At 37.1% G+C, this 12,456-nt stretch overlaps 1 protein-coding gene across 7 annotated transcripts in view; it reads left to right on the top strand.

Annotated features, from left to right (window-relative positions):
- GULP1 (GULP PTB domain containing engulfment adaptor 1) overlaps positions 1-12,456 on the top strand; it is a 329,999-nt gene that overhangs the window by 251,268 nt on the left and 66,275 nt on the right. For all 7 annotated transcript variants that reach the window (XM_070802458.1, XM_070802452.1, XM_070802455.1 and 4 more), the window contains one exon: positions 10,189-10,260. In XM_070802458.1, the coding sequence (XP_070658559.1) occupies positions 10,189-10,260 (72 nt within the window). The remainder of the gene's footprint in view (positions 1-10,188; positions 10,261-12,456) is intronic.

Here is a 12,456-nt window from a genome sequence, read left to right as displayed (position 1 = left end):
AAATTCAGGTTACCTATTAAGCCAACCAAGTATTTTTGACCTCCTCAGATTTTAAGCTTATCTCACAGTAGATAGAAACTATAATATAAAACAATTAGCCAAATGGATGTAGCATAAATGTGTAATATATATGCAACATACTATATTATCCTTCATTCTGTTTCTGTTTTATGTAAAAATAACAAAAATGAAGAGTATGTGTCTGAAAACTAAGAGAGCTAGAATCCTAACCTTCGCTGTGCTACTAAAGAGCTTTGTGACCACCTTCTTGGTCCTCAGTTTATATTATCTATAAAATAATGGGAGCTGAATGATAATATCTCCACAGTCCACAACCAAATGGTTCTCTAATGAGGAAATGGATTATAAAGCCTGTCTGGATCCAAAGCCTATGCTTTTGGTTTTCTGTGTAAGTTGGTGTCTTTATATTAATAATACTTCTATCTATAACAACACAGATGAATGCTCTGCCCTTCACTCCACCTGTCTAAGTCTTCAGATGTGAAGGAAAATTTGACTGTCGAGGGGCCTCTGGGACAGGACAAAAACTCACCACTTTTTATTGTGACCATGTGATTCAAAACTCAGTTTAAGAGACCCTTCCACAGTGCACAATGAGCTGTTTCTTGTTTATAGCAAGTAGATTTGTTTTGGCATAAACTTGGAAATCTTGTTTTGAAAGCAAGAGCCTCTTAAAATAATACACTCTATATTCATGTAAAATAAGAAGACATTACAAGATACAATTTAATAGGAATTTACTACAGTAAAATGAGAATAAATATCAAATGAAATTTAAAAAGTAGACTTTTAAATACTAACACCAATATATTTTTTTTAATTCTCTATTAAATCCTGCCCATCCTTTAAAGGATAACCTTTAGAGTATTTAGTTTAAAGTATATCCTTTCTTCTTTTGTGGATCTATTTTATTTTTTAGAATTGTGGTTTTGAAGATTAAATAATAGATTTAAATTCAGTTGATTCTGACCTTTCTTTAGCAATTGACTTTTATGATGAGCTTTTTAAAAATTATATTTCCTGTATTGCTTGGCACTGTGACATGGCAAGTCAGCCAAATAAAGACTATAAAATTAAATATGGCTTATCTACTGTGTACAGTTGAGTAGCTGGACGGTTTAAGTACTGTGGGGTTTTTTTGTTTTTTGTTTTACACATATGCAGTCAAGTTAATACCAAGAAAATTAGCCCCATCCTGTCGGAGTCTCTGCAACCCCAGTTACAAAGATAGTGACATTATCATTAATTTTTTTCTGTGCTAAGTTGCTTCAGTCATGTCTGACTCTTTGCAACCCTATGGACTGTAGCCCTCCAAGCTCTTCTGTCCATGGGATTATCCAGGCAAGAATACCAGAGTGGGTTGCAATGGTCCCCCTCCAGGGGATCTTCCTGATCCAGGGATTGAACCCACATCTAGTATGTCTCCTGCATTGGCAGGCAGGTTATTTACCACAAATACCACCTGGGAAGCCCATTTTTTTGTCCTATATAGTTAGAATATCCACTGGTCGTTATGCTACCAATGGTTACTTATTAGCCTTGATGTTAGATTAAGTTTCTATGATGTACAGAATGGAAATTATTTCTCTGTAAAATTTTAAAATAATTATCTATAGAACATATTATCTTACATACAATGGGCAAGTTTTAATGTGGTATAAACAAAGCATGTATTCCGTGTATTTGTCATAAGTTAAGCTCTTTCATAGGTTAAATAGTGTCAGATTTCACAGCAGCTAGACTTAGTAACTCTTTAGTTAATTGTTTTGTTTACCTGGCATTTTTTAAAAAAACCTACAGTATTCATGTTTATAGAATGACTAAAAACATTCGGGAAAGCAAAGCGGGTAGTATAGTTGGGTCCATATGATGTCCAACACTGCTCTCTACTGGCAGAGAAGCAAGTCATAAAATAACTAGCTGTTCAAGTGAAAAAAAAGTCAATTTCAAGTAATATTTGAAAATGAAGGTGTAATCCTCAAACTTTCACATATGTTTCTGAAAAATGCTTGTTTTAGGCATAATGGAATACAATGAAATAACTGGAAGAAATGACTACAGACATCATCTGAGATTAGTTGGAAGAGAACCTGTCATTTTAATTAACTGAAAAATAGTTGTGGGAGTTTTGGAAAGTATTATTAGGCCAAACATGAAACAGCTTAATAGCATTCAAATTTTGAAAGTCTATAAAGTAAATATTTTTGTATATAATAGTGAGTTTACTGATGCTTTATGTTTTTAATTTCAACAAACTGCTGCCATTAAAATATCTGCTGAGTACATTTACAAAGTATCTAAATGCACTGAGCAAAGAGATGTATAGGTTGAAATATTTGCATAGAATATATTAATATAATTAGTTTTAGACTATAAAAATTTGCTCAGTATTTGTCAAAGTCTTTATGGGTGATTTTCCAAAGACATTTTATAGTTTTGTAAAATCTGTGAAAAATATATGGTACATTGTTATACCTTTAAACATATAGACTAATGCACAAGACATTTTTAGATCACTATCATCTTACTTTTCATGGTCAAATATCTTCTAAATGTCCCTTTATGTTTTACATCATTTCTATCTGTGCATATTATTTAGGATTAATTTAATAACTAGTAGCCTTTTAATATGGAGAAGGCAATGGCAACCCACTCCAGTATTTTTGCCTGGAAAATCCCATGGACGGAGGAGCCTGGTAGGATGCAGTCCATGGGGTCGCTAGAGTCGCACACGACTCAGCGACTTCACTTTCACTTTTCAGTTTCATGCATTGGGGAAGGAAATAGCAACCCACTCCAGTGATCTTGCCTGGAGAATCCCAGGGATGGGGAAGCCTGGTGGGCTGCCATCTATGGGGTCACACAGAGTCAGACACAACTGAAGTGACTTAGCAGTAGCAGCAGCAGCCTTCTAATAACTAGTAGCCAAAATTTAAATGCAAACACACAAATGCACTCACACAATAATTCCCAAAATGGAATCAGTAATATACAGTAATTTAAGAGGGTTTTTTTTTTTTTTTGTAAGTTTGCCTAATACTGTCACTGGCTGATTGATTGGCAGACTAATTTTATTGTAATGAATTTAAAGCATATTACATTTTCAATGATAACTACCTCTTGATTATGAGAAAGAAGTTGATGCTTATTTTCATTGTTACATTTTTCTGTAGCTTCTAAATTTCCTATAGAGAACATACATTACTATTAAAATAAAATATTTATTCATAAGTAAAAAGAAAAATTTTTTGCAGATTTTCAAAGCATAGGCACATACTTGTGTATGGGATTTACACATGGATTTAGGTAAGGTCTAATGCCTGATCTTAAAAAAAAACAAAGTGTGCTGAAAAGAATGTTGTCTCTTTGAAATTATGAAGAAAAATAATTGATAAAATCTTGAGTACTTAAAATATTCCGCACCCACCATTATCATGGCCATGGAACAAATAACTGTTTCTTTTTGCTCTTTTGCCACACTGAAAAATAGCACTCAGAATCTACATGTATAAAGCAAAACAGTCTGATATTATACTCTCTTCTCATCAGTGTTATTTTTTTGCTACCACATGGAGGAGCTAAGACATAAAGTTGCTAAAATATAAAAGTAATGACTTTTACTGAGTTGAAAGTGTTCACCATACCAGTGTTCCATTTTCTGAAAGATAATTTAAAAAAAAAAATTCCGTATTTTTTATTTGGGTAAATTTCAAACAAAAAAGAGAATTTTTGAGATTGACTTCTTTTATTCAGCATAATTTCCTTAAGAGTCATTCAGGTTGTGTGTGTAACAATAGTCCATCTATTTTTATTGCTGAATAGTGTTCCATGGTATGGATGTACCATAGTTTGTTTAACCATTCACCCACTGAAGGATATTTGGGTTGTTTCTGACATTTGACTTTTACAAATAAGTCTACTGTGAATATCATTTCAAAAATATTTACAAGAATATAAATTGTCATCTCTTTGATATAAATACCAAAAAGTGCAGCTGCTGTGTCTTATGATAAGTTCATGTTAGTCTTCAGAGAAACTACCAAACTATATTTCAGAGTGGCTATAACATTTTACATTCCTAGCAACAGCAGCATCCTATAATTTTATTTGCTGATCTGACAACCTTACAAATATTAAGGATCTAACTTTCTTGATCATTAAAGAATCTGCCTGCAATGCGGGAGGCCTGGGTTTGATACCTGGGTTGGGAAAATCCCCTGGAGGAGGGCATGGCAACCCACTGCACTATTCTTGCCTGGAGAATCCCATGGACGGAGGAGTCTGGCAGACTACGTACGGTCCATGGGGTCGCAAAGAGTCAGACACAACTGAGCGCTTAAGCATACACAACTTTCTTGATTCTCCTTGCCGTTTCCCTCAACGTTTATTTCTGTTGGCAACATTCTTCTCTCTCATCTCCCTCTACAACACGGCGGCTACCTGGGGAAGCCATGGTTCTGACACCTCGCTGTCCTTCCATTGAAACCTCAGTTCCAGGGTCTCCTTAATCCATACCTTTTACCCAGAATACTCCTTCCCCGAGCTCCACTTTGTATACCCTGCTGTTGAGTCTGCTTCTTTAGCTGACACCTCAGAGGAACTTAAACTCAATGTGTTTGAGTGTATGTTTCATTTCTTCCTTTCATTTAGGTCTTGTTAAATCGTCACCTTTTTTAGAGGCAACCCACTCCAGTATTCTTGCCTGGAGAATCTCATGGATGGAGGAGCCTGGTGGGCTACAGTCCACGGGGTCGCAAAGAGTTGGACACAACTGAGCGACTTCACTTCACTTTCCTGATCACTCAGTCTTAAATATTATATTCTGCCCTATGTTATTATTTGTGTTATTTTTACTTATATAATCTAAGATGTATTAGAAATCTGTTTGTGATCTAGATATAAATATAGAAATATATAGATACATTCATATATACATACCTGGATACATACACACACAAGTATGCTCACTGGGATGTAAGTTACACCAAAACAGGGACGTTTTTCATCTGTTATATATCCAACAATTAGCAAATGCTTGACTCATAGTAAATACTTTTTTTTAAGGAATAAATGAGTATGTGTAACATTAACTTGTTATCATTTGGGGGCTTAATTCAATTTTTATTGTATCAAAGTTTGTTGTAGTTTAGTCATTAAGTCATGTCCGACTCTTTTGCAACCCTATGGACTGTAGCCCACTGTCCATGGGATTTCCCAGGCAAGAATACTAGAGTGGGTTGCCATTTCCTTCTCCAGGGGATCTTCCTGACCCAAGGATTGAACTTGTGTCTCCTGCTCTGGCAGGCAGACTCTTTACCACTGAGCCACCAGGGAAGCACTTATCAACGTTATCTATGTCCATTTTAAATATTTCCCCAAGATTTATAATGAAACAACAAAATGTTACCCAGCCCCTTCCCCAAGCGTCACTCACGGACGCAACTAATTTCAGCTCGTTATTTTCTTCTTTGTTTCTGGATGACCAGCTTAACTATCGTGCCTCAATTTGTCATCTTGTAGTGCTTGTCATCCTCCCTTGATTCCTGGGTTGTATTTCTTCCTTTGCTGTATTTTACATACTTTCCTCTTCTCCTATGGAGAACTGGGACACAGGAATTTAAATTTTTAGTCCATCTTAGTACATATTTTTCCCCCTCTTGGTAATCTGTAATCTTGCCCTAAATCTTTTTCTTTTTTTCCTTAGAATTTGAAGTTATTTTTCTTCCATTATTGCTGATGTGAAGTCTGATGTCATATTTCCTGGCCTTTGTGCGATTTTTGTTTCTCTCTGGGGTCTTTTACGGTCTTTTCTCTGTCTCTAGTGTATTGAGGATGAGCCTGACGTGCTGGGTTTGTGTCTCTGTTTTCACTCATTACAGTGGCGTAATCTTGCAACCCACAACTCCCCTGGCCTTGTTTCTCCTGCCTGTTAACAGCTCGATTGAGATGGGATGAATAACCCCTTGGCCATGGCTTGATTCCATTCTTTTCCTTCCCCCTTCAGACACCAGGTAGAGTGGGAAAATACAGAAACTAAAGTCCTTCCTCTGACCTGTATTGTGTGCAAGCCTTTGGAGAGCACTTAGGACCAGAGTATTTAGGCTGTTTGTGGGTTGGTGTGCCAGACTGTGTGTTCCTGAATGTAAGCATTTAACCCCTTAATAGCGTGGTAAGGCAATTCCTCCCAGAATTAGCGCCTGAGGTTAAGATTTGGGAGGAAGTAGATTGTCAGAAAGTGTTCCCAGGAACAACCAGTAAGGACATGGGAAGGCAGACAGATGAGGGAAAGCAATCAAGTGAATCCCCAGCTGCAGCCTGATTCTGTGAAAAGTTCTGCATTAGGATGTTACACCTTAGAGTTTGCCCCACTTCCCAGCAAAGGGGCCGGCCCTCTGCACTTCTACACCATTCATTGGTTAAAGAATTGTTGAGATAGCAGAAAACTCCCAGAAGTTTATAGCTCTCAGGACTGGCAAAGTAACCTCACTGACCAAAGGGAATCCTCTGAAAGTCTTGGTGTGAGCCCTTACCAGCAAAGCATGGGGAAGCTGGAGGATGGATCCCAGTGCTGTTAAAGAGGATCCAAGGAAAGCTGAGCAGGCACCAATATCCACTAAATTCTAGTTTCATCTCCAAAGAATCAGTAAATTAAGAAGTGGCCATCCCTCATAATTATAACGCATTTTGCAGTTTACAAGGTTGTTTTTTTTTTTTTTCCCCTCTCATCTCTTATTGCAATTGGTCTTCAGAGAAATTTTGTAAGGAAAAAAGAACAAAATTATTCTTATTTTTCAAGAATCATGACTTTTCTAACATTTTCAAATTCTAAGCCTAGGGTTTATTCCAGCATGCTGCATCACATTCAAGAGTCTTGTAAATATTTTATATAGACATGGAATGCATACAAATACAAACCTTAATCAGAGGAAGCATTATGACTTTTTTTAACTTAAACTATTATGAGGAATAATCTGCTTTTCAGTTTTAAAACTGTTCCCATTCAGTGCATCCAACATTACACAGAAGAAAAGGGTTAAGTGGCAAGCTCCATATCAGATGTCTTTTTAGTTCCCACAGTCTTTGAAGGCTTCTCCCTGTTTCATTCCTCAGATGACTTAATTAAAGCCAATGTGAAAGAAACATATTAAAAGGTTCCTGGAGCACCACAAGAGGTTGATTCATTTAGAATGTACTTGGAGTTCTTCCATCATTTTCCCATATGGAGGTATTTACATATAACACTTATGACTCATGACATTGCTGTCAAAGTAAGGAATATTTTTCCATAAATATTCTCAGTAACTCTTACAGTCTGTGATCGACACATCAGACACTTCTTGTAGTTCACTAATCACTTATCTATAAAGAGTTTGCTTTCACCTCCCAGTCTGCTAACGCTAGACCAACCACTAATGGGGAATCTCTCAGTGATATGATAAATACAGAGAGGTTGAGAACAGTTTACACCATAGATTTTTCAGAACTAAACAGCTTCTATTGTGTTCGCTCCCCTCCTGTCACTTAGACGCTTTATCCTTTCTGGATGATCTAAAACAGCTTTTCAAATCTGGTGGCACGTTAAAATCACCTGGGGAGCTTTAACATACACAGGTGCCCTAGACTCCACCGCCAGCCAATTAAATCAGAGTCCCAGGCACTGGTCTGCATAAACCTCCCATGTAATTATATCATACAGAAAAAGTTGAGTACACTGACCTGAAACAGAAGAAAATGTGATGGGTCCATTGGTGTCAGGAATCAGTTTGGTTGTCTTCCATATCTTCAGTTCAGTTCAGTTCAGTTACTCAGTCCTGTCCGACTCTTTGCGACCCCATGAATCACAGCATGCCAGGCCTCCCTGTCCATCACCAACTCCTGGAGTTCACCCAAACTCACATCCACTGAGTCGATGATGCCATCCAGCCATCTCATCCTTGTCGTCCCCTTCTCCTCCTGCCCCCAATCCCTCCCAGCATCAGAATCTCTTCCAATCAGTCAACTCTTTGCATGAGGTGGCCAAAGTATTGGAGTTTCTGCTTTAGCATCAGTCCTTCCAAAGAACACCCAGGACTGATCTCCTTTAGAATGGACTGGTTGGATCTCCTTGCAGTCCAAGGGACTCTGAAGAGTCTTCTCCAGCACCACAGTTCAAAAGCATCAATCCATATCTTAGTGGGCAACTTTTCAATTCCTTTTTAGCTGAGAATTTCTTCACTTATTTTGGTCTTTTTTGCAGGTCTGGTCAACCAACTTGAGATCACTTTGGGGCAAACATAGTGCCTAATGATATTGCATCCAGACCTAGTAGCAGTTTTCTGACATAGTTTAAACATATTAGAAAGAGAAACTGTTGTATCTTATAGAATCTGAAAACTGAAACCTTTTTGCCTTAATGCTTCTGAGCTTCACTTTCTTTCCATGAGCTCATCAGAAAGGGGATCAGCAGTTATCTCCTGTATTTTCATCTCAGCTTTTCTATCAACCTTCCACTATTCTCCTGACCTGTTACTATTTTCTAAGTCTATTCCTTAGATTTTTAGTAAAAGAAATCACCTGTGATGGTTTTAGAACTGTAATTCCCTAGGCCTCTACCCTTATAAAAAGAATTTTCATTGTTATATTTTAACCTGCTTCCTAGGTGATTCTCATTAAGGTAATACATAGAGCCCAGTTTAAAAAACAAAAGTCTAATTTCTTTAGTTATTGTTATTTTTTCAAGAATGAAAGAAGGAATCACATGTGGTTTAAAAGACACTCTTATATTGCTATTTTGTTCCCTTTCATTCTGTGAGTTGACACATGAAAAAGATTCTACTTAATTATTTGATGTAAAGTATATACACATACTGGAGAAGGGCATGGCAACCCACTCCAGTATTCTTGCCTGGAGAATCCCCATGGACAGAGGAGCCTGGTGGGCTACAGTCCATGGGGTTGCAGAGAGTTGGACATGACTGGAATGACTTAGCACCCACACGTACACATATACGTACCCATGCATATGTCTGTTTATTTAAGAACTGATGAATTCATATCTCACTTTGGTGTTATGATTGGTAGTATGTGACAAGAGAAGTCTTTGGAAAATTATATATGTCTAATGAATGTATGATGCTAAAGCTGAAACTCCAGTACTTTGGCCACCTCATACAAAGAGTTGACTCATCGGAAAAGACTTTCGTGCTGGGAGGGATTGGGGACAGGAGGAGAAGGGAACGACAGAGGATGAGATGGCTGGATGGCATCACTGACTCGATGGACGTGAGTTTGAGTGAACTCCAGGAGTTGGTGATGGACAGGGAGGCCTGGCATGCTGCAATTCATGGGGTCACAAAGAGTCGGACACGACTGAGTGACTGAACTGAACTGAACCGAATGAATGTAAAGATTATTTGCTATTTATTTTAAAATATCCTGTAGAATAAAATATCCACATGTCAATTCTAATTTTTCTTGAATGTTTCACGATATTGGTCTTCTGTTTAGGAGGTATTATATTGCTCCAGGATAGATATTTTATTACAATGTGGTAATTACTATCAAACTTTTTTCTTTTGGGGAGGATAGGTTAGGTTTTAACTAAAAACCTCTAGGGATCCTTTAAAATTCTAGAGCATGTATTTTTTTTATTATTTTTTAATGTACTTTATGGTTTTGATGAGCATTGTATATTAGGTATTAAAAATGTGTTTTTAAATTTTATATGCTAATTGGAAAACAAAGAAAAATTTTGATTTACATTATAAACTGCATTAAAGCACATTAAATTTTTAAAATATATTTTTGACAACATGAAAAAAATGTATATACTTTAAATTTTCAGATAACAATTTTTTAATTGTTCACATGTTTTAAATTTTAAATTTGAGATCAACTTTATTCCTTTGGGCCCAACAAAATAACTTTAATTTTCTTTCCATTAAAAATCTGCAAGCAAATTATTTAGGAAAAGTGTAATTTTAAGAAATCTTAGAATAATGGAATTGTATGTGACTAAGTAATGTGTTAATATTTTCATATCATGTAAAATAATATAAATTAGTAACTCCTCTGTGCTGGATTTGGATTTGAATTACTATCACGTCATTCTGTTACCCCGTGATATATCTCAAAATGATTTAATGACACATGATGTAGTAAGGTCTGTCTCACAGTGAACCTTTTCAGTTTCTTGGCAGCACAGAAGTAGAGCAGCCCAAAGGAACAGAAGTTGTAAGAGACGCTGTAAGGAAACTAAAGGTAAGCAAGCCCTCAAAGTAAGTGTCTCATGTACTAAACTTACCTTCGGCCATCAGTAGACCAATGAAAATTCAAAGCATGAATAGCTCTGTGGCAGATAAGTCTTAGTAAAAATGTGCTGTTTAATGAATACCACTAGATCAAGGAAACGTATTTAATGATAAGTATGCAGACACAATTATTTTTCCGGATGTGGCAGAGTCTTCACAGTTTCATAAGGTGTAATTTTTTATAGAAAGTGAAAGTGAAGCTGCTCAGTCGTGTCCAACTCTTTGCGACCCCGTGGACTGTAACCTACCAGGCTCCTTTGTCCATGGGATTCTCCAGGCAAGAATACTGGAGTGGGTTGCCATTTCCTTCTCCAGGGGATCTTCCCGACCCAGGGATTGAACCCAGGTCTCCTGCCTTGCAGGCAGACACTTTAACCTCTGAGCCACCAGGGAAGCCCTACTCAACAACAAAAAAAAAACGTAAGAGCAATATTTCATAAGTATTGGCATTCTGTTGGAGAAGGCAGTGGCACCCCACTCCAGTACTCTTGCCTGGAAAATCCCATGGACGGAGGAGCCTGGTGGGCTGCAGTCCATGGGGTCGCTAAGAGTCAGACATGACTGAGCGACTTCACTTTCACTTTTCACTTTCATGCATTGGAGAAGGAAATGGCAGCCCACTCCAGTGTTCTTGCCTGGAGAATCCCAGGGACGGGGGAGCCTGGTGGGCTGCCGTCTATGGGGTCGCACAGAGTCGGACACGACTGAAGCGACTTAGCAGCAGCAGCAGCAGCAGCAGCAGTAGCTTGCCTTTACTTTGCTTGGGCAATGTGGACTCATGCCCTAACTCAAAGACAAAACAATCTACTGTAGTTAGAAAATCGAACCCACCAGTTGAAAATGAACAAGTAAAATTCATTCCAAAGCAGCATTTTGCACTGACACTGTACATTAAAGACATACTAATGGACAAACCCACAAGGGTCTGGCCGTATCCATGAGCAGACTCAGGGAACTGGTGAAAATAAAAGCAGAAATAAACAGTAAGCAGCTCCACATACTCATAATCAGCAAATTTCCTGAGAAAACCTTACATAATTTCCATGCATCCTTTGCATGTTTTTCTAATTGCATTCCATCCCCAAAGACATTGTTTCCTCTGAGATACTAAAATTCAAAAACTCCTTCAGCAGAATTCTCATGTTTATCACATTAAGTAAATTTAACATAACACTATTTTGTTAACACACTTTATTGTTATTCTCTCTGGTTGTTCTCAGAATTTTTTTTTTGAGAAACAACCCTCCTCTAACTTTATTTAGTTTTGAGATTATCCAATTATTGTATAGGATGGGTAGGCCTCTGCACCAGGCAAAGCCACAGACATTAAAATGTATTACTTTGCTTTGAGAATGTCATATCGGGTGGAATTTACTGTTTAAATTGAGAAAAAAAAATTGAAGTGAGTTGGCTTGTTTTCTGGGTAAAGAAATAAAAGTAGATAATTTGTATCCATTTATTTTACATAATTTTTATATTTTTAAAATATTTTTCCTGTTTTTAAAGAAATATACTAAAAGGTTCCAAGGTGATATCACTCCCATTTGGAAAAAAAAGGCGGACAAGCCAATCATTACTTTTAACAATTCATTAGACAAAAAAAAAAAAATTAAACTTCCCTTGTGGCTCAGCTGGTAAAGAATCTGCCTGTAATGTGGGAGACCTGGGTTTGATCCCTGGGTTAGGAAGATCACCTGTAGAAGGGAAAGGATTCCCACTCCAGTATTCTGACCTGGAGAATTCCATGGACTGTATAGTCTATGGAGTCGCAAAGAGTTGGACACGACTGAGTGACCTTCACTAGACAAAAGTGTGCTTGTGCTTGTTTGGCAAATACTTTTAAGCCCTAAAACAGGATTTAAAATGTTTCACAATTTATGGACAACATTTAGAATAAGATTCCATCTAAATGTTCAAAATGTTGCACACTTTGGACATGAGTCCAACTTCACTATAATCAGAATGTTTATAAAAGAATTATGATATTTGCACTTAATGTTTCTTTGTACCTAGGAGGTCCTTTATGAAATGAACCCAAATGCAAACCCCAAAGCATTCAATTATGTAGTGAGTGATAATATATAAAAGATATTTGAGATGAAATGTCTTCTAAAACAAGCTACTATTAGGAAACTTTGTATTTAGT

This window comes from Bos indicus, chromosome 2, assembly GCF_029378745.1.
Source record: "Bos indicus isolate NIAB-ARS_2022 breed Sahiwal x Tharparkar chromosome 2, NIAB-ARS_B.indTharparkar_mat_pri_1.0, whole genome shotgun sequence".
NCBI lineage: Eukaryota > Metazoa > Chordata > Mammalia > Artiodactyla > Bovidae > Bos > Bos indicus.
The sequence above is the reverse complement of the archived record's forward strand: the minus strand, read 5'-3'. Positions and strand labels throughout refer to the sequence as shown.